The 26647-nt window shown below is 41.0% G+C and overlaps 1 protein-coding gene and 1 long non-coding RNA gene across 5 annotated transcripts in view; one reads left to right on the top strand and one right to left on the bottom strand.

Annotated features, from left to right (window-relative positions):
• The first annotated feature begins 1126 nt into the window (after positions 1–1126).
• Positions 1127–3348, top strand: LOC127590737 (uncharacterized). Of its 2 annotated transcripts, XR_007959749.1 has the most exons (4): positions 1127–1551; positions 1600–2578; positions 2965–3064; positions 3280–3348. It is a non-coding gene; the product is annotated as an uncharacterized LOC127590737 (long non-coding RNA). The 2 variants fall into 2 exon arrangements; XR_007959748.1 differs by having other exon boundaries at positions 1127–2578.
• A 658-nt stretch (positions 3349–4006) lies between these two features.
• The window catches only part of LOC127590663 (DENN domain-containing protein 1A-like), a 56696-nt gene continuing 34055 nt past the window's right edge, over positions 4007–26647 (bottom strand). For 2 of the 3 annotated variants that reach the window (XM_052050076.1, XM_052050078.1), the window contains 12 exons: positions 23842–23887; positions 22160–22261; positions 18195–18320; positions 16833–16934; positions 14798–14885; positions 13656–13696; positions 11981–12052; positions 11851–11907; positions 8241–8363; positions 8036–8100; positions 5972–6200; positions 4007–5249 (listed from right to left, as the gene is read on the bottom strand). In XM_052050076.1, the coding sequence (XP_051906036.1) occupies positions 4227–5249; positions 5972–6200; positions 8036–8100; positions 8241–8363; positions 11851–11907; positions 11981–12052; positions 13656–13696; positions 14798–14885; positions 16833–16934; positions 18195–18320; positions 22160–22261; positions 23842–23887 (2074 nt within the window). In that variant the 3' untranslated portion in view covers positions 4007–4226. The remainder of the gene's footprint in view (positions 5250–5971; positions 6201–8035; positions 8101–8240; positions 8364–11850; positions 11908–11980; positions 12053–13655; positions 13697–14797; positions 14886–16832; positions 16935–18194; positions 18321–22159; positions 22262–23841; positions 23888–26647) is intronic. The other variant, XM_052050077.1, reaches the window with a different exon arrangement.

Here is a 26647-nt window from a genome sequence, read left to right as displayed (position 1 = left end):
TCTCTTGTATGACCTCCTCCTCTGATCTGGCAGCCTGGGGCCCTTCACCATGGAACCTGTGTTGTACCTCATCAATCTCAAGTTGTGACAGCAGTTGCCGCTTGTGGATGTTGGAACACTGAGCTACTAGTTGTTTCGTGGTCAACCGTGACTGTGGGTTTCGAAGTAACCATTTAGCCCACATTCTCTGCATGTAACCCCTCTGACTAGGGTTGCTTGAGTAGTAGCATTCCAATAGAGCCATGTTATCGCATCTCGCCCATCTCCGCTTTGTTCCAGTAGCCCATTTTTCATCAAGGTTTTTCTCTGCTTCCCCAGCACCTGACGCAGACCTTGTTTGGCCGGGCGACGTCTGAGCCGGCATGTCATTCGTTTTATTGTCTCTCATCATTGTATGAGGTAGGCATTAGCGTGAAGGATCTTGCCCAAGGACCCACACTGGATGGTGTTATGTGCTCATTTTTGCCCCAAGCGGGATTCGAACCGTATGCCAAACCGATGCCTTACCAACTGAGCTATCCAGCCGTTATATATATATATATATATATATATATATATATATATAATTATATTTCATATAAGACACTCAGTGAGAGTAGTCTGTTTGTGTTTACACTATACCAACAGCTGTGAGTCTCTGGTGCCAAATTGTTTCCATTTTCTTTGCACAAAACCCAATTGTGAAAGGACTTAAATAAGTTGTTTTACAAGTTCTACTGTTTATAAGGAATAAAGTGGTATCCTTTTTGTAATACCATACCGAATTCCATCTTTTTAAAAACTTTTTTTCTTTGCTTATTTGCGTCATGTTTAATTGCACAATATTGCAACAAATTGCATTGTATCGTATCGGATCGCATTGATTTGAACTTAATGTGTATCGCGTCGTATCACATCGTGACGATGGTGAAACGTATCGCATCGTATCGCCAGAAAATTCCATGTATCGTTTAAGTATCGCATCGCTTGTAGTGCATCGAGATGTGTATCGAATCGTCCTCAGTGCTGAGATTCACATCCCTAATGTGTATGCGTGAACAGGCTGCAGCTGCTTTGTCAAGGTCTGCTCATGAAGACAGTCCTGGCTTATCAGTCCATGTCCGAGAAGAAGGGGGTGATGGTGGGGGCACTAGCTTCCGTGCATACCTTCCATCCAGGGGAAAGGGGTCCAAATAGAATTGTTTGTTTTGGAGGGACGGCCGCCAACAATTTCAGGTGGCCTTGAGTCCGTGGGTGTATCCCTTCAGTGGCGCTGATCAGCCAAATCCTCAATGCATTTTCGAAGCGAGAATTCCACTTCTCTCTGTTGTTGTCGATCGTACGGAGACGCTCCAGAACCGCAATTGCGGTTGAGCTCAATCACCGCTTGAGTCTGAGTGTTGGACATTTACGCTAGACCATCGAGAATGACCGGCAGCTTCTTCACTTCCAATAAAGCTGCTCCCGTCGGTTGGATTTTGCGATAGAACAGGAAACTGCTAACACCAAACTGCAGCATACCTGCTATCAGAAGGCTGTTAATGTAGATGTCTTTCTCCTCCTCAACGGACAGTATTGACAGGCACACCATTCTCTGCTTCCTCCAAGGATCTAGGCTAGGGTGTGCCCAGAAGCAAATGTCCCGAGGGGCAAGCAGGCTCCCCACTGCCTGCTCTTCTCGTCGAGAAAATCTTGTCGATTGCATCAAGAGACCAGCCAACCAATTCCATGGTTTGTTTTTTTGGATGAAAAAGGATGGAGGCTAGGAGAAGACAGCACAAGGACAGCACATAGACTGAGTGGCGAGCAAGGAGATTGATGAGGTACAACGCAGATTACATGGTGAAGGGCCCCAGGCTGCCAGATCAGAGGAGGAGGTTATACCAGAGATTGGGAGGCCGACCCCAATGAATGACATGCTGAGCAAGGCAGCAACTGACCTGAAACATAAGATCAGGGCGAAAATGAAGGCTGGGGGCAACGTGGGCCAGTGCTTCTGCAGCACTGATTCTGCCCCCCCCCCCCCTTCCGAGCATAGATTACCCAGTCGCGCCGAGTCGCCAATGCGAAAGGTGGAAACAAAGTGCGTGGCTTAACATTCTAGTCGGACCCTTTAGTGCGCTGCACCACTTAAAAATGAGCGGGAAAAGGAGAAGCAGTCCGCAGAGAAGAAAATGACCACGACACGAGTGCTATTTTCGATGTAAAATCACAAAACGAAACAAGCCCCCCAACAGTAGCATTATTAATTCTAATTCTAATTCCTCTTCACTTAAACATTTAAAATGAAAAAATAAAAATGAAAGAAAAACGGACATTACATCATATTTCTATATGAAAAAGAAACAAATTGATCCAGACAGAGAGAGAGTCAGATGATGATGGTGGTGAGAGTTCTGAAGAGGAGCAAGTTGAGTTGAAGGCACCAGAGAGGGAGAGTGAGAGGACACTGGATTCATTTATTTTCAGAGCGAGGACACAGAGCAGGAAAGGGATACAAATGAAGATCCTGAGAATGAGGAAGACGAGACTGCAATAGAAGTGGAGTGTGAGACACAGACAGATGATAGTTGCGCTTCAACAAGCACTGGACTATCAGGTATGTGTTGCTGAAAAGAACACGGATCCTGTTCTGTGTGTCTGTGTGTAACTTTTTTAGTCTCCCTATTTATTTTTGTTTTTATTTGACAGGATCAATATATAAGACATTGATTGTCTTTTAAAATGTGGATAATTATATGCATGTAAAACATCTAGTGTAGTTGCATTTTTTGTCCCCGGTCAGGCTTGAGAATGTATTAATTTAAATTTATTTAATACAATTAAAAAAATAATGAATACATTTAATTAATAGCATCAATCAATTCATTTTAGACAATTGTGTATGTCTGAGTGCCTCAGCAATATAAGTGTAGCAGGTTAGTGAATATGCTGTGTCCATGCAGAACTTGTGTTTACATCTATTTGGTTTGTCTTTGTCCACAGACATCAGTTGATGTGAAGAGGACCCGACAATGCAGCCAGACCTAAAACAGTTTCCCAGGACCCTGACGGGGGACAGGAGAAGGAGCTTCAAGGCAGGCTGGTACCGCGCTTATAAATAAAATGTATTATTATTATTAGTGTCATCATCCCCTGGCTTGAATATTCTCAACAGATGGACACGGCGTATTGTTATGCTTGCAGACATTTTAGCCCCCCTAATAGTTTTTTTTCTCATCACTGTCATGTTATGACTACAATGCTTTCAAAGTTTGATGAAATAAAAAGTCAAATAAGATTTTGAATGTGTTTTTCTAGCCCTGGGTTGAATGTGCCCCTCCATCAAAACCCCTGGCCCCAGCCCGGCCCCCTCAGTGAAATTGATCCGCCACTGTTAGGGAGGTGTGCGGACGCGCCTTGCCGACTCTGCGGAGAGGAGGAAGAGTCAGGCGAACATCTGTGGCTCCGCTGCCCGGCGCTTATGGTGGAACGGCATCATTGTCAGCTGGGGAATGACTTCGGCGAACTCAGAAACCTCCCAAATAGAAGTCTAGCGCTACTCAGGATTATCCTGAAGCGCCTCGGGTGACTTAAGAACAACAACATCGGACATCTCAGTCCAGAAAAGCGCAGTCCTGGGAACAGCAAAAATACTGCGCAGAACCCTCAAGCTTCCTGGCCTCTGGTAGAGGAGCCGAGCTGAATGTGGGACGGACACCACCCGAGGGGTGAGATGAGGAATCTTGCCTAAATCTTGCCTTGCACAGGTTTTTTCCCCCCACAAACTTCACTTTTTTTTGGTCTTTCATGTCATGTAAGGTGCTCCATACTCACTGAAGAAACTTAAGCTAATTGCATATTACAAAATATCATCATAAACAAATTTTAACTCAAGTTGTTTAGAAATGACTATAATGACACAGTGCTATATGTATGAAAATCCTTAAGACTGTCACAATAAACTGCCAGAAACCAAAGGGAAAAAAACTATTTCACTGTTTGGACTGAATTTGACGTTACTTCTGTCAAGAAAGATTTCAAATGGTACGTACTGTAGGTTTTTAATGTGTGTGATGTTTTATTAATTTGTCGCACAACATTTCATGTAAACATAATTTAATCATAGTCTCTGTTTTGCTGAAGGAACAAATATACTGATTCTTAAATCAGTCTGATGCTATAATTCAAGTTCTTCCAAAGAGGTTTTTCATGCAAGAATGAACACATCTGCCTCTGTCAAAGAGGAATAAATCCATGGCAAGGTTTTAGTCAAATGTTTCCCACGTCTTTTGGAGTTGATCGATGCTCTTTTGAAGAGGTGCGGTTGGTTTAATCATTGTCAGAAGATCGCCAAAAAGATCCTGAGTTTTCTGGTTGCCTTCTTCCATTTCAAGTGGCCTTGTTAGTGTGTTGGAAGCAGTGCCCGGGATGGGCATTGAGTCCGTCAGTCCTGAAAGGGCCCGAGTGCTGGTTGACGAGTGAAGCAGTGGGATACAAGGGGAAGAGTTGCCCATTCGATAACTGGGAAGAAGAGTAGAATTGTCAGGCAATTGCTGTTTATAGACCTCTGAGAGTGAAGGGAAATGCGGTGGCTGGGTTGCACTGTGTAGATAAGAAGCACATGGTGGTCCAGAAACTGGATTCAGAGGTGTTCTTCTCCCACCTGACAAATATTGCATTTGAGGAAGAGAATGCCGGAAAGACTGAGTAAAGACAGTTGGTGATATTTGATGATGCGGCTGAAAAGAAGACTGGCTGAGTGGGTAAGATCTCGGAGGAATTGTTGTTTGACACGATGTTGAGTGTGTGTCAATATTCATTTCATCCCTTGCTGATATGGAACTAGTCCGTGGTGACTTGTTAAGGGGGTCAAGAAGGCTTATCAAATCCATGTGATCGTCCGCAATATTGAACACGTCTGAGGTCTTACTCAGGGCTTTTCGAAATTCTTGACCCCCTATTTTTGTCCTTTCCTCATTCGGTTTCGATTGAGACTGACCAATAAGTGGTGCTAACATCATTCCAAATTCAGTACTCTTCCTTACGTGAGGACGAGGTATGGCGATAGTGTCGTTGCTGGACAGGTCTTGTGATTCAGCACCTGTGCTGTTACTATTTTGGTCATTTGTCTGTGTGAGAAGTTGAGCTGATTGAGTTTTCTTGCAGGTCATAGGTTCCCAAGAAGGAATTTCACTTTGATCTGATTCTTTACTCAGCAGCTTTAAAGCACTGTGGAGCTTGAGGTCCGGAGATAATTGTGAGTGTTCACAGAAATGAAGGTCCTCCTGCTGCAAACACAAAAAAGATTGTATAAATATTTGTTTCATTTTGCCGTCAAATGCGCAAAATCTTTTTACAAAATACATCGATCCCAATTTACCAGCAATGTCATATTATATGCTGGTATTTGCAGAAACTTATCATGCGACACATGACCAAAATCTTGATGAATACCCGATAACACATCATTAACATGTCATGGAATATCGTACCAGCATGCGGCTTCTCCTATATAACCATTATTCGCTTACGGCTTGATTCCTTTCAACCACAGTTTTCCACTAAATAATGAGGATTTCCAAACTTTACATTTTACAAAAAAATCTGCTCTAAAGCAGGACCGTAACCGGTGAACCATTGTATTATTAGAGGATTACTGTACGAATCTGCCGGTACTTATGCTAACGATGAACGTCACAAATAACAAACATTAAGCTAAAGGACACTGATTTGTAAAAGAGACCTGGTAGACCTGGTAAATAAGAATTGTTCATTAATGGTCATTCAAAAGAATAAAAAAATACAGCTCTTGCTAAATAATGTGGTTCGTAACTGACACTGCCACAGGCTGGGCAAGGCAGCTTTATTAATATCGGGCATAGAAGACATTTAAAAAACAACAACAACAGAAGAACAACATTCAGAATGTACTCTCCAACAAAAACATTTGGCAAAGGTCTCGTCTGGAAGTTAAAATAAATGATACAAGCCGATATACCGTGTCTCTGACCTGACTGGTGAACTTGGTTTGAAGCTTTTCATAATCTTGCAGACTCTTCAGGTCCTCAAGGCTTTTAGCCAAGGGAAGTGGCTCATGCTCATCAAGGCAGCTAAAAAAATTTGCTAGAATGCTGGCATTGGAGAGGTTCTCTGGAAGTGGGCTGGGAGTTTCAATACCCAAATTAGAATCATGTTCTTCTATCCACTCGGCCTTTCTTAGTGAGTAGTATCGCTGTGACCTGTGGACACATGCCTAGACTCAATGAGGCGGTCAAATCAAATTCACAGTTCATACTATTGTTGAAAGATTGGATTAGAGTATGGACAAAACTTATTTCTAATTCGTGCATGCATGGGTTTTCTCCGGCTTCCTCCCACATTCCAACAAGCATGCAAATTGTCCTGAGGTGTGATTGTGAGCGCGAATGGTTGTTGGTCTCTGTGTGCCTGCCATTGGCTGGCAACCAGCATAGGGTGTCCCCCATCGACTGCCCCAAGTCAACTGGGACACGCTACAGCGCGCCCGCGACCCTTGTGAGGATGAGCGGATTACAAAATGGTTGGATGGATGGATTGTTAATTCAACATAGCAATTTACAATACATATGCATTAAACACAAATGTAAAGGATGGATCACTAAAATCATAGACTTATTTGCATAGGGGTCCTCGGTCTTAACATAAAACACATAAAATGATCATCATAGCACATACTACTAATCCTCCCTCTATTTTTAGACTTTGACCAATAGCCACATCTGCAATTTTATACTCAAAAACGTCTAGTGAGAATACATTTTTTTGCACATTTTTAAAGTGTCCTGATATTATGATAAATGCTAATACAGTGGTACCTCTACTTACGAACGTCTCTTCATACGAAATGTTCACGTTATGAAACGCCTCAACAGGAAAATATTGCCTCTTGTTACGAAACAAATTTCGTAACAAGATGTGTCTATGTCGATGAGTCGATGTGTGTAGATAGATAGATAAATAGCTAAGTGTCTATGCAGCGTCCTCGTCATTCGCCCCTCTGGCCATGAGGTGTTCCGACAGTATTACGTTAACGTGAATCACCCAGAAAAAGTGTTCACCAGTTGGGCGATTTCTCACTCTGCTGATGTTTGCCTTGGACATTTTTGAAGGATTGTTTAAAGCCGACAAAAGCAAACGTCCTTGGATCAGTTCTTTACAAAACGCCAGGCAAAAACCACTTCTAAGAGAACATGAACTGTCCATCCATCCATTTTCCAAACCGCTTAATCCTAATAGGGTCGCGGGGGGTGACTAAAGAGGGCAAAAAAAACGATGAGGAAGCAGTTAAAAGTTAAATGACCATCTTTTTTTTCTCTTTCTTTTTTACATTATGCACAACTCTCATTTATTGTGCAATAATCTAATTGTAACATGTATTTGTTACATATTTTGATGCATTTTTATGCTTCATAAAACATTTATGTCATAATTTTGAGGGCCTTGGAACGGATTAAATGCATTTACATGGAAAAGGCTTTATCTGCTTACAAAATTTTCTAGTAAAGAAATGTCTTCTAGGACATAATAATTTCGTAAATAGAAGTACCGCTACTGGATTTTCCGAGTCGAGATGTCAAAATAAGTATCAGGGGATATCACCCTCTTCTCTCCACTGTGCAGGAAATAAGAATGCTGGGACCGTGAGGGTCAGCAGTGCAATTCATCAGTTTTATCGATTAATTGAAGTTTATTTGTCAGGGGGATCCCCTCCCGACCCACATTTTTTTTTTTTGGCGGCTTCTGTGCCCGCTGATGTGCACTTATCAAACTGACAATAATGGCTGTAAACAGAGACTTTATTGTTTCTGTGATAGTGACAATAAGGTTCTGTTCTAGTCAGGCCATAAAACTTTCCTCACTTGATGCGTTTACACAGCATTAACAAATGTTTGAAACCTTTTAATTGAACTTGCCCTTTCATTGTGTTAGTGTAATGAGTTGCTCACAAGGCCACCAATAAAATATACAGTGATGTTTCTTATAAATTACAAAATGGTCTATGTATAATACGTATCTATCATTTAAGATGTCTTACGGGTCATGAGAACCTTCCAGACTTTCATCACAATTGCTTTTCTTCAACTGCACAGGTGATTGTCTCTGTAAAAGCAAAACAAACAAAAAAACATTGAAAAACTAAGAGTCCAGCTTTTACAGTACTTCAAACTACACACAATTGAAATGTACTAAATAACATTTTCTTTTTCAAATACATTATAAACAAATGTGAAAATACTTACAAGTCCAAACTGCCAATTCGTTCTATGTTCATCCAATGTCTGCAGTGACCTCCCACTCTTTATTCTAATTGCAAGGAAGTCATTGTCTCCAGCGATGATTCCAGATCCATTATCTACATTTTCCTGCAATGTGGAAACAATAACTATTAATGTAAAACTGGGATGTTTTGACTCTGTAGTTCAGATTAGGTAGATGAGATTAGGTATCCAACGCCGCAGAAATTGTAGATTGACAAAGTCGTCTGTAAAAAGTGATCCCAACCTCCCCGCCCCCCGAATATATGACGTAATTTATCATTTGATTATATTATGTTTGTGAATGCCAAAACTGAACTAACAATTTCAATCAAATGCTGTCCTGATTCATTAAAAACCAAAGTCAAGCTGTCAGGGCAGACCAGCTCTCACAGTGACTATTAAGTGCCTTTATTGAGAAAATTGTGCTTTTATTTTATGTGGACGTGTGTGCATACTAGTACAAGCAAGGTCGCAAGCAAGAGCTACAACTTCTGTCTAAACCGTTGTCAAAATAGCAAAGGTTTTGCGAAATTTTGCACCTTTTCTAAGCCCTCTAGCAGTATTACGTCATCACTATATCATTATGAATCACTGTCAAGAATAGATTTCCCACTAATCTATATATTTAATAAAACTAACTCGTCACAGGTAATATGAGTTGGTGGTTGGTGCACAATATTCATGTTATTATTAAAAAGTGTAAAAATTGAATCTTAATGACTGCTTATAATTATGTCTAAAAATCTCGCCACAATAACAATATCATAACATATCTACACCCAAAACAATTTCTTGAAACAGGACTATGCTTTTATACTAAATAAATGAAATCTAATACAGCTAAACGTTGGTTTTCGAACGTCTCTGTTCTCGACCAAAAATTTCGAGTTTTTTTTTTTATGCCTCGGATTACGACCGAAAATTGGTTCTCGACCAAATTGAGCGCACCTGAATGCACCACTTGACTCCTCTCACCTTCCTTACACAAGGAAGTGACACTTCATTGGGTAGATGAGGAAGTAACGCTTCCTCGTGTAGCGTTCCATTGTGAGCAGACGTGTTCAATAAAGATTTTTTTTTTTTTTAAAGAGTGTGGTTTTGGTTTTCGAACAAATCGTGTTTTGAACAGCCTTTGATGGTCGAAGACTGAGGTATGACTCTATTGGCAAGATTAGGTTAGCATGGTGGCTTGGCCCTCAACAAGCAATCCCGTTTCTCAATCGGGCCCCTGTGCAAAATGAACACCACTTCGGGTCAGATCTGGTGGGTCGTTCTTCCGAATCACGCACTTTCAGGTCTCACTGTCATTGCCCACGTGAGCATTAAAGTACTACAGCAAAACGAAGGAGCACTCTCAAACAAACCCTTCAAGTACTCCTAAAAAGGGTGGGTACTAATGTTTAATCATTATAAGGGGTCGATGAGCCATGCTGTGTTTGCTAAAGGTGACCCACGCCGAGGCCTAAAGCCCCAAACAACTTAGCTCTTAGGATCAATCGGAGATACAAACCCCTCCACCACTGGAACGTGTCAAATACTGTGGATGGTAGTAGTTTTACTCAATAAAATGCCCATTATTTGTAAGCAGTGAAAAAATAATAATTTTGATGTGGGGGGGGGGAAAAAAAACCTTGCACTGAAAAATTGCACAATTTTGGGAAAATGAATTTTTAAAAGTGACTTGAACACAGTGGAAAAACGGTGTATATCAGGGATGGGCAAACTACGGCCCGCGGGCCAGATCCGCCCACCGAAGATTGGTTCAGAATACAGTACAAGGTTTGATGTGAATTCCCGCAATTTATTTCATATTTAGTTCCAATGACTGTCGTTCAACACCAGATGGCGCTGTGACTTTATTTTGCAGTGCCTGTACCCCGAAAGAATGAGAGAGAGGGAGAGAGAGAGAGAGAGAGAGAGAGAGAGAGAGAGAGAGAGAGAGAGAGCGCACTCTAGAGAGCGAGCCATTTCCAATTCAGTAATCGCTCTAATTCTACTGGTTAGATCGCAAGCCATCTGCAGCAATGTAAAAAAAAAAGAAAAGTCGACAGTGAGTGCCGGGTGTTTAAGAAGGCCTAAATACTTTTTTACCGAAGTCCGATCCAAGGCTGTATGTCATATATGTCAATAAACTGTTGCGGTTTTAAAAGAATACAAGATCGTCCGTCACTTTTCCACTAAACATGCTAATTACGCCAGCAACCTTTCAACACAAGAACGTACAGCCACCGCTGACAGGTTGCTAGCAAGTTTGCAGGCTCAACAAAACACCTTTACTTGATCAACTTTTTTTTTACTGGCATTCAAACTAGCAAGAGCCAGCAAGCCTTTCTCCGAAGGAGAGTTTCTTAAAGAGTGCGTGTTAGAGACAGCAAGTATTTTATGTCCTGAGAGCAAGAACAAATGTGAAAAAAATAGCTTATCACGCAGGTAAGTGACTCGCAGGATTGAAGTAATTGACGAACACTTAACGAGCAAGCTAAACAAAAAAGCGGAGAGATTTTCATTATATTCTTTGGCACTGGACGAAAGCAATGATGTTAAGGACACTGCTAAAATCTTAATTTTTATCAGAGGGATTAATGAGAATTTCGAGATTACAGAGGAGTTCTTGGATATGGAATCACTGAAAGGAAAAACACGAGGAGAGGATTTATTTAACAGCGTGTCAGCGGTCATACAAAGGCACAAATTACCTTGGAGAACGCTCACCAACGTTACCACAGACAGATCACCGAATCTGACAGGAAAAAATATTGGGATGCTGAAGAGAGTTCAGGACAGGGTGAAAGAGGACAACCCTGAGCAGGAGGTAATTTTCGTACACTGCATAATTCACCAGGAAGCACTGTGTAAATCCGTGCTGCAGCTTGACCACGTAGTGAAGCCAGTCGTGAAACATGTCAATTTTATTCAAGCGAGGGGACTTCACCATCGTCAATTTATTCAATTCCTTGAAGAAGCTGATGCACGGATTTATTGTACCATTCTAATATCCGGTGGTTAAGTTGGGGAAAGTATGTCAACGTGTGTGCGAGCTCAGACGGGAGATTATTTCATTTTTAGAGCAATTTGATAACAGTGACAAGTTTCCTGAGCTGAATGACAGAGATAGGCTTTGTGATTTTGCTTTTACTGTGGACATACTGACACATATGAACGGACTGAATATGAAGCTCCAAGGGAAAACTAGTTTGTGAATGAAATGCAAGCAAACGTCAACGCCTTCAAAAGCAAGCTGATTTTATTTTCGAAGCAAATGTCAGGCAAGTCATTTGCTCATTTCCCCACACTGGCTACGTTAAAGGAGGCCCCACAACATGTGAAAAAATACAGAAAATCACCGGATGACCTGCATGAGTAATTCTGCCGTCGCTTTTGTGAAAAATTGACAGGGCACTTCAGCTGGTGTCATGTCCCTTCTCACAAGACCCGGAAACAGTGCCACAGGAGTTGCAGTTGGAACTGATAGATATCTTGTGCTGACCCGGCCCGTCTATCAAATTTTAAAAGTCAATGTGGCCCCTGAGCCAAAAAGTTTGCCCACCCCTTGTGTATATATTCCATAGCCCTGTTGTGTTCACCTACTTACTTTATGCTTTAGTCGGCTCTTTACTTCCTTGATGCCCATTTTGGCATGGTCTTTAGCCTGTCAATAGAAGCAGACTAGAAGCAAAGCACTTGGTTGAACATAGGTTGAACATTTTGTGGCATGTACTCACAAATTTGTACACTGTCTTCATAGCTGGGTTTGCTTTGGTCTTCACGGTGTTCAAAATAGCACCGCTCCCTTTCTGTCAGGACACACGGACAAGCCCAATCACTTTCTCCCTCTCTCTTCTCCCTCCGCACCCCTCACCCACCCACCTACACACCTCCGCACACATAGCAAACAACAGCATTGACGAGACACTGATCAGAGAGTCAACAACGTGACGAGACACAAGGGAAGGCGCTGGGCGGGCTGCGGACATGCGCAGCGAATCAGCTCACGGGATAAATCCACTTATGCTGTCATTGGCCGACATCGCGCGGGGAACCAATCATGCATACAGTCATGTACTAAACCTCTGAATCATACAGCAGTTTTTTTTTCTGAATACAGTACTTTGAAGCCGTGATAAATGAAGTGCAATATAGCGAGAGGATCACGGTAATGCTTGATAGTAGCAGTGATGTCAACTGAGGTGCTTTTTTTTTTTTTTCAATATAAGGTGTAGACCAATTGTCACCAAACTACGGCCCGCGGGCCGGATCTGGCCCATCTCCACATTTGGTCCGGCCCCCCTGAACAATACCAGAGAGTCTTTTGATTTATTTTTCATCTATGTATATTTGTATTTTATCGTAAAATTTGGCTTTAGCAATAAAATATTCCTTAGTTATGAACTATTGTCATGATTAACTATTAGCTAGTAACAATTTCATAAACACATATAACGTGACATTTGTTCCATCGTTCTGCGGTCTGTGCCGTTATCTGGCAACCCCAGAAAAAAAAAATCCTAAATCCGTCCCTCTCAAAGAGAACGTAATCATGGCGAAAAGGTGAGGTAAGAGAAAAAAAATTATTCAGAATTCAGGTTATTTAACCTAAAATGGAGAAACGATTTCTTTTTCAATTCAAAGAAAATATTGTCTGTCTCATCTGTCGGTGGCGGTATTCAAAGAATACAATCTGCGGAGACACTAGGAATCCCTTCGGAACAACAAGTACGATTTTTTGCATGGGCAAATGAGAGCAGACAAACTGTCAACGCTAAAATGAGGAACGTTAACTCAGCAAAATACATTTGTACGCCAAGCTCAGCTGAACCAGCCATCTGTTCGGGCTAGCTTTCGGGTTGCTCAACTGATAGCAAGCAGCGGTAAGGAGAGTTTGTCAAGAAATGCATGAATGCTGTTGCGGAGGTGGTGTGTCCCAAAAAGAAAGACGTCTTTAATACCGCGAGTATATAAAAAAAAGTTATTTGATTTTGTGTGGGTTTCTGGGAAACAATACATTTTTACGTCTAGGTACTCTTGCAGTCACACTTTTGCTGTTACAAACTGACCCCGCCCCCCGCCCCCCCCCATCAGAGAAGCGAAAAGTTATGTGGCCCTCACAGGAAAAGGTTTGGGGACCACTGGTGTAGACATAATCTAACAAGACACAACAGAGGACTACTGAGGTGCGAGTTAGATTTTGAATTGTATTTTTATGCTAATGCCTCCTACCACTTCGACACACATTTTGAAGTTTTTCATCCATCCAGCCATCCATTGTCTAAATCCGCTTATCCTCATCATGGTTGAACAACGTTTTTTCCACAGATACAATTAGAATGTTTTTATACAAGTGCACAATAGACTTGGTAAAATTCTGAATGGGGTGGTGATGGGTCTGATTTTACTCACCTTCACAGTGATTAGCCACTGGTGGTAAGATGTATCATTTCCTGTGAAGAAAATTGTTAAAACGTCTTTAAATATTTCTGTGAATATGTTTAAGAGAGGGCGGCCCGGTAGTCCAGTGGTTAGCACGTGGGCTTCACAGTGCAGAGGTACCGGGTTCGATTCCAGCTCCGGCCTCCCTGTGTGGAGTTTGCATGTTCTCCCCGGGCGTGCGTGGGTTTTCTCCGGGTGCTCCGGTTTCCTCCCACATTCCAAAAATATGCGTGGCAGGCTGATTGGACGCTCTAAATTGTCCCTAGGTGTGAGTGTGAGTGCGAATGGTTGTTCGTTTCTGTGTGCCCTGCGATTGGCTGGCAACCGATTCAGGGTGTCCCCCGCCTACTGCCCGGAGACGGCTGGGATAGGCTCCAGCACCCCCCGCGACCCTAGTGAGGATCAAGCGGTCCGGAAGATGAATGAATGAATGTTTAAGAGAAGTGGAGAAAACTGATCAAATGTCTTTAATTTTTTTATTTTTTTGTGGACATGTTTAAGGGACTGAGATGATTTAGGAAATGTAGCCAAATATATCTGAATGAATACAATAAGAGAGTGATTACAATGCCTGTTTTCTATTGCCTATGATAAAACAGAAAACTCCCCCAAATATAAGAGATGGATTGAAAGTGAGGTTTGTCAATATACACGCAAAATGTAATTTTCATAACAAATTCATCAAATACTGAAATGTTGCCAAAATGTGCACCATTTTAGCTTTTGAGGAGTTTACCTCAGGTCAATCTAATCATCATCCACATTTTAAAAACTGTTCACCGAGACATGGATAAAAGCTTTCTGATGGGATACTTGAGCATACAAAGGCTGTTACAATATAAAACTCCAGGAATTTGGGCTGTATATAAGAAACATTGATATTCTCAACAAAACTCAGCTCACACAATACTGCCAAGTGAAAGGTTTTTAAGATTCTATGTACTGGGAGAGTCGAAATTAAAACAGCACCAAACCATCCAAGAAACTTTCATGAACAGACAAGTATACATATTCTAGGTTAGTAGCCCACCTCTCGAATCTTGGATGATGGTCGGACAATTAATAGAAAGGGCCTTATTCACAATCACAACGATACATCAAGACTGGCTCACCTGCATAATTGCCATTGTTGATCTCCTCCTCAAAGATGTCATTGAAACCTTCTCCAGAGTTTAATAGCACCAAACGGCCATCAATGAACTGTCATTGGAAAAACAAGTTGTTTTTACATTGGTATTTCGACAGTTAAACTTCTCATATGCGTGTGATCAATTTTCAAAGCTAAATAAATTTAATGTGTAGATATAAGGGTTTATTAACAAAAAACAAATTGACAATGTAAGTTTTGTATGAACTGGTTTACTTTTGGAATCGATTAATCACTAAAACCATGAATCTATTGTACACATAAATTCAATTTTTACTGCAATTTTTACTCACATCGGTCATTTCTTTCTTCCAGAAGGAAACCGTCAATGGAAACCGGAAGCTTGTATGCCTACGAATCTTTTCACCAGTAAATGATGTCTTGAGCTCTCGTGCATAGAGCCCATAAAATGTATGTCATAAAATAGAAAAAAAAAATCTGTATCGGTTATGGCAGAGTCACACAAACTACTCAATCTGTATCGGTTATGGCAGAGTCACACAAACTACTCAATTCCATGTCTCCTAAGTCCTGCATTAAGAGTGCAGACTAACGGTGGCCACTGGTGATATGTTTGAACAAAAATGAAACAATCACGTTTTATGGATATACTGAGTCAGCATTACGGGGATTTCCAGAGCATTTGGCAGCTCCATATTTTCCCCACATAAAAACCCATTTGCAGTTTTGCATTTCAATGTGTATGATGGAGGCACAAAATACTCATGACTCACAAATTGCGATGAGAGCCTTGCATATACTGTAGTATGTATTGGAATAAGACTGACAAAAAAATGTAAAATACCAATTAAGTCTATGAAAATATAAATAAACATATTCAATTTTGCCCCAAATCGGGTTCTTAAGTAGTATTAGAATATTACAATAGTAATATAAGTAGTATTATTAACTCATTCAGTACCAGCCAATTCTAGACCATGTCTGAAAAGACGTTTAAAAACGTCTTTGGGAGTGAATGAGTTAAGAGGTGATACTGTCTGGTCCCAGTGGCCCTTGTACATCCCATTCTGTAGACTTGGGCCCCCTGTCTCCTTATCTTAAGTCTTAAGTCAAGTCTCAAACTTGGGTCTTAAACTGGACAGTGACTTTAAACTTGACCGGCAAATTGGTGCCGTTGTTAAATCCAGCTTCTTTCATCTTAGGCAGCTGGCCAAAGTAAAACCTCTCCTCTCTGCAGAACACTTTGAGACAGTAATTCATGCCTTCGTCACATCCCGGCTCGATTACTGCAATGCCCTTTACTTTGGAGTCAGCCAGTCCTCCATTAAGCGCCTCCAGCTGGGCCAGAATGCCGCTGCTCGCCTCTTAACTGGTACTCGTAAGAGGGAGCTACTCTCCTACTCTGGCATCCCTTCACTGGCTCCCTTTACATTTTAGAGTTATTTTCAAGATCCTATTATTTGTTTTCAAATCTCGACATTACCTCGCGCCACCTTACCTCTCTGAGCTCATCCGCCCCTTCACACCTGCCCGGCGCCTCAGGTCTGTGGACCAGACATTATTAGAAGTACTAAGAACTAAACTGAGGCTCAGAGGGGATCGAGCCTTTTCCGTCGCCGGTACCTCTCTCTGCGATGACCTCCCACTGAACATTCGGCAAGCCTCCTCGCTGCCCATCTTTAAAACCTGCCTCAAAACTCACTTATATTCTTTGGCATTTGACTCAGCATGACCCAAATTATGATCTTAGTTATACTGTTTGGTGCTCTCTACCGCCTTTGTTACTGATTGGTTGTTTTACTGTTGTATATGTTAGTTGCTCAACAGCACTTTGTGTGCAGCGATGGCTGTTCAAAAGTGCTCTATAAATACAGTTGAGTTGATTTTTAAAATGACTCACAGTTTATTCATGATTCAAATAAAACCATGACCGTAATCGAAGCAAAAAAATCCGTTGAAGTGTTCTGGCTCGGTATTCCATAATTCTCTGGGTAGAATACAATAATGCATACAAAATTTATATGGATGCAAATGTTTACCTGTTTGAAAAGTTGAAGCTGGATGGCATTCTGAAGGAACACTCTCATGGCACTCAATCGATGGTTTACAAAGGTTTCTTCATTAAATGTTATTGGTTCACCCTGACAATGAACAAAAAAACATTTAAAAAGCTAAAAAAATACACATCTGTAGTGCTCTAGTGCAGTGAATTTCAATTGTTGGGTAAGAATGTGTACCATACTATTTGGACGACAAGTCACAGTTTTTTTCCATAGTTTGGCTGGTCCTGGGACTTGTAAATATTGAAATTAGAGCTCGAACTGCCACACAAATTAATCGTTTCCTCATGACATTGACTTTGTTTTGGTGCTTGGCGAATATTTGATGTGCATTACCACCAGTGGCCAGCGGGTGGGTGTAAGACAAAAGTACTTCCAATTTCATGTGCATTGATATCAGTGGCCAGCAGGTGGTGGCAAGATACAAAAATTATTTGCCAACCGCCAAAAGAAAGTGGAAGAACAAATGGAAACAGAAGTAATAGTAGGTATATCAATAATAATAACAATAATATTCATTCATTCATTCATTCATTTTCCGAATTGCTTCATCCTCACTAGGGTCACGGGGGTGCTGGAGCCTATTCCAGCCGTCTCCGGGCAGTAGGCGGGGGACACCCTGAATCGGTTGCCAGCCAATCGCAGGACACACAGAGACGAACAACCATCCACGCCCACACTCACCCCTAGGGACATTTTAGAGTGTTCAATCAGCCTGCCATGCATGTTTTTGGAATGTGGGAGGAAACCGGAGCACCCGGAGAAAACCCACGCAGGCCCGGGGAGAACATGCAAACTCCACACAGGGAGGCCGGAGCTGGAATCGAACCCGGTACCGCCGCACTGCGAAGCCAACGTGCTAACCACTGGACTACCAATAATAGTACATTTTATTTATAAGCGCCTTTCAAAACACTCAAGGATACTTTGCACTCAAGAACAAACCAATAAAACCACTGTTAAAATTTTAGATAATAAAAGAAGAGATTAATTTAAATTAAGCATGCGATTTTTAATAGGTGCGTTTTGAGATGGGATTGAATGTGAGAAGAAAATCAATATTACAGATTTCGGGTGGAATTGAGTTCCAGAGTTTGGGGGCGGAGCGGCTGAAAGCTCTGCACATGTAGTGAAGCCATGATTAATAAAGCGCAACTGGCAAACAGTCCAGGATGAAGTTTTCCTCTTGCTTAAACTCAGCTCGGATTGATTTCAGCTCATCATTAAAAGGAGAAAAGTCATAAAATCAATGGATGGATAGATGATTTGATTAATAAAAAAAAAACAGTGGTTTCTTTCTGTGTTAAATATGTTATCTGTAGTGTGAAACGATTTACTGACCAACTCAATCTGAAGAGCATTTCTGTAGCTGCCAAACAGAGCTGCCTGACTCTTGAGGAAGGCACGAGCCACACCATCGCCTGGGGTTGTTGAAAACTTCCTCAACCGACTTTTTAGAGATGAAACCTAATGGAACAATGCCCAATTTAATTTAAGGTACAATGTAGAAAGTCGAAAACTGAAACATTCATCTAAGGATTGGTGATTGGCAATTAGTTTTGCATTACAATTTTGTGTAATGACCAAATTAACATCAGGCTTGTTTTTTTTTTTTTTTGCCTCCGTAATATTGTGTGCCATGAGAAGCTGGATGATTATATAAATACCGGTACAGTGTTTTATATATATATATATATATATATATGTATATATATATATATATATATATATACACACACACATACACACACCGTATTGGCCTGATTATAAGACGGCCCCCTCTTTTTCAAGACTCAAGTTTTTTGAACACCAAATTAATTTTTATACAGAAAATAATTACAGTACAGGTACATCTGAAACGAATTATTATAACAATATATTTGAGAGAAAAGCATGTTATTTTTTATTTACATATCTTATTTTCTTCTCTTTTCATTGTTACCGCTATTTTTTTAATTTTTTTTTCTTTGCGATACCGCTATTTTTATTTTTATTCTTCGTGGCAGGGGTTCACTTTGGTCTGGGAAGTCAAGTTCAAGTTCATATATGGCTCCATCTAGGGTCGTGAATGGGTATAATATCTAGACCGCGAATGTTAAGACGACCCCTACTTTTTCAGTCTAATTTCAATGCAAAAAACAGCGTCTTATATTCGGGCCAATACGGTATATTTAGAGAGAGAGAGAGAGAGAGAGAGAGAGAGAGACGGGGAGAGAAAGAAATATAAGTTGCATTTCTTTGGGTATAAGGACTTCTAATACAGATAGAACTTACTGTACTTACTTTTTTTTTTTCAACGTAGTCACTTTTTCCATTTGTGCACAAGCCTCCATGTTCCCTCAGCGTAAAAATAATTGAACTCACAACACTTTTGACTTGTCACTTTCAAATTTCATGCCAACTACTGTGAATAAGCAAGATGACTCCTTCTGATTGATGACCTTTGCATTTATTCTTTATGTCTTTCTTGACCTGCCTCAGCAGTTCACAGCAGTTGGCATGAAGTTTGAAAAACAAAGATAACTGAGCTGCTGATGATAGGCATTCATGAATTTATGTGAGCGGAGTGCGCTCTGCACCCCGGGAGAGGGAACAAGGATGACTAAACATCTGCTAATACTTAGGTAAAAGTTTTTCTTTTCAGTTTAAAATGTATTATATTTACTATTATCCCGCATCACATTGTAGCTAAAGGTACAATCCTGATGACCTTTTAGACCAGTGGTGCCCAACCTTTTTTGACCAAAGATCTACTTTTCAAGCATCCAACCTCCCACGAACGATCTGTTACTGCACGTGCATGCACACACTTACACACAAACACACATGCGCGCATACACATGCACGGGCATGCTATGATGAGCAACCGCCAAAACAGACCGTAAAACATGAATGAAACAGAAAAATAAACGAGCTATAAGATAATACTGAGTTTGTGAAAAGTATATCACTGCCTACCTTAGTGGTAGACCTGACACAGGTAGGCGGGGATGCACTTTTGTAGCATGTTAAGTGCAGAAACATCACTTATCGTGGCTCGGATGTACCATTTTAAAGTGCTTATCCTGGTGCTCCAGATTTTGATTCTTTGACAATGCCAGCGGTGAATTGCCGATCAAACAAACTTTGAATGAGAATAAACAAAAAATATATACAGTATGTCTCAACGGCTCTGCTGATGACTAGCTGCAAGCACGAAGTGCTGACCGCTAAAACGTTGCTGTAATGGAGGTCATGCGTCACCGTCGGTTACAGGTGACCTTTTATTTATTTATTTTTGGGGATTTGGGGGTGGGGTGGGGGGGACTGAAACTGATCCTTAAGGTGCAGTGTACACCAACACAAAAATATATTAGAATAACAACGCACACAGACGCACAAATATTTTTTGTTTCCATTTTCTCTTGTGGTCGACTTGGGACCGTTACACGGACTACCGGTCAGCCGCAATTGAATGGTTGGGCACTCCTGGTGTACAATGAACATTGATGAAATGTCACTGCTCGGTACACAAGTTTCCAGGTGATGTTTTTTTTTTTCGTTGAAGCATGATTAGTTTTTGGCGTGTGTGTGGTGGTCCTTTTGGAAGGTTTTCTTGACAGAGTGACTCTTTTTCACCTCAAAGGGTCTTCTCCCCCGATTTCTAGGTTAAGGGAGGCGGACAGCTATAGTAATAATCCTTGTGGTTTGGAATTTCTTCTGTGTATGGATGATGAGGGCTACTGTGCTCAATGGAACCTTCAAAGCAGCAGTTTTTATTTTAATTTCCAGCAGATTTGTGCCTTGAGACAATCCTGTCTTGCAGACATATGCTTTGACAGACCCTTTGACTCCATAGTTGATTTGTGCTGATATTCTGCCCTTAGTTTAAATTTGCAAGCGTTAATTATTTACAGCCACCTTATGGTCATTATAATCCAGTGAAATAAGCTTGTGACACGGCCTCGTTGCTATCCGCACAGACGATACGGAACACACCGGACAAGTTATTGCTGCTAAATACTTTCTGAGCTTGGCGACTACATGTCTGTAAGTAATAGTCAATAACTTAAATATCCAGTGCTTATGTGCATTCTATTTAGCAACATGACTTTTGTTTATAAAGTATTCTTGCTCTGTTTAGCTTGTAACTATCTTGTTTGGTACATAGCTACGAATACTTAGTGTAACTTTAATCTACCGTATTTTCCACACTAAAAGGCGCACTGGATTATGAGGCGCACCTTCAATGAATGGCTTATTTTACCATTTTATCACACATTGGACTCACCGCATTATCAGACGCAATCTATAATGCATCCACTAGATAGTGGTACGGTTAAATAATGCCAACAGAACGATCAGATGTCACTAAAACATATTTAATAAAGCAGCGACACAGTTCACTTAACCAACTGCAAGTTATAACATTGACTCATTAACATTAAACTCTCTTGCCGCTTCTCTATTTCTGTGTGCAACTGCGTAACCGATCGCCTTAAGCTGGAACTCTGCGTTGCAAGCATGTCTCTAGCAAGGAGCCAATTTGAGGTCGAATTATTACCGTAATGACCATACACAAGGCACAACAGATTTTACGGCGAGCTGTGAGCTTTTAAGAAAATGGAAGGCTTTTACAGTGCGCCTTTTAGTGCGGGAAATGTGGTAACTTGTGTAAGGTATTGGAAGGTGTATATAAATGTACAGTATATTATGTACAATTCTGTATGTTGATTTATGCTAAATTCTGTGTTAGATTTACAACAAACTGCAAATGACTTCACTAAAGTACAAGACCAAAGACCAAAACCTTGTTTGTTTATTGGGGGACATTCAACTGTTAGCTGGCTGTCGAGGTACGCATACGTAAACGTCCTGGGCAGTACAGCTGACATGTACTGTCAGCTGTGGGACCTTATATGGACAGGTGTGTCCCTTTCCAAATCATGTCCAATCAACTGAAGGTGAACTTCAATGAAGCTGTAGGAATCGCTCAAGACTGATTAGTGGAAACATGATGCAAATTAGTTGTAAGTACTTAGGGACATGTGATTTGTGAGATTTTTATTTGTAATTAATTTGTTAGAATAAAAAAAATCTCATTATGGAATCTTGTGTGTAGAATTTTGAGGATAGGCATGAATATATTCCATTTTGGAATGAAGCTGTAACACAACGAAAAGTGCAATGCAGACAGTTTCCGGTCACACTGTAATGTTGCTGAGGTTGTTTAATGCTTTGCGTGCGTGCGTAGGACCATCTTGGTCATCAAAATGAGTGACGAATGACAGGATAGAAAAGACAAAAAACACGTGATTGCTCCTCACCACATCTTGGGGTAGGCTTTGAAGATCATTATAGGGTGTTTCAAGGGTGTTTGTGTCCACATTCAAGATCACAACATCCTCCATAGCCATTCCTTGAACTTTCTAAAGAAAAGAAATCAACGTCATTCCAAGAAAATCAAGATACAGAATGTACAAATAAAATCTAATATTTATTTGTATAATATAAGGTAAAGGACATGCGTGTGTGCGCGTGTCTGTGCGTGTTTTTAATACATTTCTAATGTACCCTTTACTTTGTCATCTATTACATTTAGTTTCATGACCTGAAATATTGAAAATAGATGAAGTAGAAAATAACTAATATATCAGTCAGAATGTTTTGCCCAGACAGTAACAAGGACATCCTAATAGCATCCTACACACATCTTCAAAATAGTTGTTACTCCTCTGTTCATTACATTAATAAAAGTGACTAACGTAATAATTTTTTAAAAAGAAAATTAATCTATGAAAATCTGACTTTGGTTTTGAAATGTGGTTCAACAGAATTATTTTAATATTTTTTTTTTTAAAAACAAGCCTGAACAAAAATGATAGCACCCATAGAAAAGACAGAAAATGATTTGACCGTAGTAACATGTTCAACTAAGATGTGTCCAAGCCTATAAATTGTCATTCATCCTATTAAAAGTATGAGAAGTAGGCACTGTGCTGCTTGGTAATGTGTGTCAAGACATTATCATGGACCACAGGAAGTGAGTGTGATTGCCTGGCAATCTGTTCAGGGTGTACCCTGCATACTGCCCAAAGTCAGCTGGGCTAGACTTCAGCAGGGATAGGCTCCAGTCCCCCCGCGACCCCCCGTGAAGATTACCAGTAAGTGATTCGATGATGGATGGATGGATGGATGCATGAAGTGACTTTATCAGGGAAAGGGCCAGATGACAAAGGAGGACACTTTTGAAAATAAAAAATTAAAAAAAAAAAAAAAGAGGACAAAATCCACACCGACAAGCCACAAAGCTTTTTGGAAGAATGCCATCTTGGCAGATGTACCCTTATCTTCTGGCCTCTTTCCACAGGTTGTCTCTGTACTTAAGAGTTCATATTAAGAAGTATGCTTTTTGTTTTAGAATTTCAAAAAGGTCTCGCCACACCGTTACCACTCTGAGATGTTTCATCCCTACACTCCAGCCCGGTGCCTGGAGTTAGCTAAGCACCTGCTCCTGGAGGTATTGAAGTTCAATCCAATACAATACAATACAATACATCCTGATTTATATAGCGCTTTCACAACAGCTGTAGCTGTAACAAAGCGGAAGCTCAGACAGTACAGGGCTTCTTCTGTTGCTGGTCTCAAACAATGCAATGAACTCCCGTGTAACATGAAACAAGACCCATGACTGTCCGTTTTGAAAACTCATTTTTATTCTTTTGTGTTAATCAAAGCATGAGACTTGAGCCCTTCTTTTAGTGTCTGAAAAAAGACACTGTCAAGTGTTTTTAATGTTGCTCCTGGTTCATTGTTTATAAAATATGTTGTGTTTGATTGTTTTGTTTGATTTTTAAATATGTGCAGAATTTTGTTTTTGCTGTCATTTTTAAAGTCTGTTTTTTTTTAAAAAACAGCTTTACCAGTACGTTGAAAGAGAAGCATTTTTTAGACAAAAAAAAAAATGAATGCAACTGAATTTCATACTTTCAATGAGCAGATTACTGACCTCCATCAGGCTGGAATGGACTCCAATCAGGTAGGGCATTGGAGCACTGAAAAGAAAATCATGTTATCCCTCAAATTTAATGGAGTTTTTGGGTCTGTTGCTGATCAGTCATAAGCAGTTGAAGAAAAGAGAAAATGTATTCCCAGTGAAGTGTCAATGCATTTTTTCACAATGCTATACATACAGAGCAGGGTATAAATACACATGTGAAATGTGTCTGTTAAAATGTCACGGTAACGAAAAACGAACTCAGAATTAGTCCTGCTGGAGGAGAGTGGAAGGTGAACTGTTGCTCAACGGCATAAAGCAGCCCCAGAAATGTGCACTGTAATTCTTAATCTTTGGGATAATTTGACAAAAGGATTTCACAGGCATATTAAATACCTGCAAATGTTTGTATGGCTTCAAATTTTTTGGTGTACATTTTTAAATGTGAAAAAAACACATTTTTTTTAACCTCGTATATAAACTTGCTATTCACAAAAACTAACAAGCAATTGGAAAACGGATATTGAACAGATTTTTCGAATGTAAAAATTGCACTACATCAAAGACGGTTTAGTCTTATTTGCTTTATGTATGTGAAAAGCACATGGATTAGTCTCGCCGACAAGTATTTCAATTCTTATTTCTTATTCTTATTCATCCCATGGCCTAAGAGGCCGTCGGGGTGCCATGGTGGAGGTCTGGGCAGTCAGGGATCTCCAGCACTCTCGGTCCTTAGCTGTTCGTAGCAGAGTCTGGAAGCTGCAGTTAGTCCATTCCTTAATGTTGTCCATCCAGCACTTTCTCTGTCTGCCTCTTCTCCGTTTCCCTTCAACTGTCCCCTGTAGGATGGTTTTGGATAGCGAGGTATGCCTTGTAACGTGGCCATACCAGGCCATTTTGCGACGTTTTACCGTTGACAGTACGGGGTCCTGTTCTCCAGCGAGAGTGGTGACTAGCTGTCTGACATAGTCATTTGTCTGGTGTTCTCTATAAGATATATGGAGCATCCTTCTGTAGCTCTTGTTCTCAAAGGACTGAATCCTGCGTTCCGTGTCTGCTGTGAGTGTCCAACTCTCACAGCCGTATAGTAAGGTGGAGAGTACCAGGGACTTATACAGCCTGACCTTCACCGTGAAGCTGATGGTATTGCTCCTCCAAATTCTGGCCAGTCTTGTCATGGCTGATGTTGCGATGCCTATTCTTGCTTTAATCTCCTTTGTGGAGCTGCCATCCTCACTCACAAAGGACCCAAGGTATTTGAAGTCCTTAACCACTTCCAGGGTTTGCCTGTTCAATGTGATGCTTGTTGGTGTTGTTTTACTGTGGCTATTGCCCAGTATCTTGCTTTTCTCTGCACTTATCTCCATGCCATAAGCCCTCGCTACCTCTTCCAGTCTGGTGGTAAGATCCTGGAGTTCAGCTTCGCTTTTTCCCATAAGGTCTATGTCATCAGCGAACCGGAGGTTGCAGATGGGTCTTCCTCCGATGGATATGGAGGTGTGGAACTCTTCAAGGGCCTCGTCCATGATGTTTTCCAGAAAGACATTGAATAGGACAGGGGACAGAAGACATCCTTGGCGGACACCGATCGATGTTTTAAAAAGTTCTCCCATAGTGTTGTTAATGAGAACTGCACTACTTGAATTTGTGTAGAGTGATTGGATGACCTGGATGAGATTATTGTTGAAGTTGTAGTTTCAGAGCACCTGCCACAGCCCCTCATGCCACACACGGTCAAAGGCTTTTTTAAAGTCGATGAAGTTGTGGTAAAGGTCATGTTGATGCTGGAGGTGTTTCTCGATGAGTAATCTGATGTTAAAGATCTGCTCCGTGGTACTCCTTTTTGGTCGGAATCCTGCTTGTTCTTCTGAAATGATTTCCTCTGCCCTGCTCTTTAGTCTATTCAGGATGATCCGTAGTAGCACCTTGCTTGCATGGCAGATCAGGCTGATGGTCCTGTAGTTCTGACACTGCCTTGAGTTCCCTTTCTTAGGGATGGGAATAACGAGAGATTGTGTCCATTTTTGGGGCCATTGCTTGGTTACCCAGATATTTTGACAGATGTGTGTGAGTACTTTTGTTGTCTCATGCCCTCCATGTTTCCAAAGCTCTGCAGGAATGTTGTCGATGCCAGGTGATTTGCCAATTTGCAGGCTCCTTACTGCCTCCTCCACTTCAGCCTGGAGTATTGGCACGTCGGCATCTTCGCTGGTAGTCTTTGTGGTGTCGGTGATTATGTTAAGGTTGGGTTTTATTGTGAAATTGTAGAGTTCCTGGCAGTACTCTGTTCATCTTCTGGTTACTGCTGTCTTTTCGGTTAGCAGAGCACCGTCCCCATCTTCTATTATTGTTGCTGTATGTTGCCGTGTCTTTGTCAGTGTCTTCAATGTGGCGTATGCTGCTTTACTGTTGCCCTGACGTATCCCTGCATCTATGTTTTCACACTGCTCTGTGATCCACTTCTCCTTCGCTTCCCTCATCCTCTTCCTGATATTTTTGTTCACCAGAGTGTGCTGCTCTGCTGCCTCTGGGTCATCCTTCTTGGTCCTTTTTAATGTCCTTCTATGGTCACACAAATCAAGGATGTCATCTGTGACCCACGGATTCTTTTTCTTTCTAAACTTCCCCAATACTTCTGTCGCTGTTTCTACGAGTATGCTCTCCATAGTGTCTGTCAATGAGTCTATGTCTTGTAGTAGGTTAAGTGTTACAAATTTTCCTCCTATGCTTGCCTCAAATATTCCTGCAACTTGTGGGTCTTTCAGTTTGTCTAAGTTGAACCTGATGCGTGGTGTACTGTGTTGCTTTTGTGTTTTAA

Source organism: Hippocampus zosterae, chromosome 18 (genome assembly GCF_025434085.1).
Source record: "Hippocampus zosterae strain Florida chromosome 18, ASM2543408v3, whole genome shotgun sequence".
Taxonomy (NCBI): Eukaryota; Metazoa; Chordata; class Actinopteri; order Syngnathiformes; family Syngnathidae; genus Hippocampus; species Hippocampus zosterae.
The sequence above is the reverse complement of the archived record's forward strand: the minus strand, read 5'-3'. Positions and strand labels throughout refer to the sequence as shown.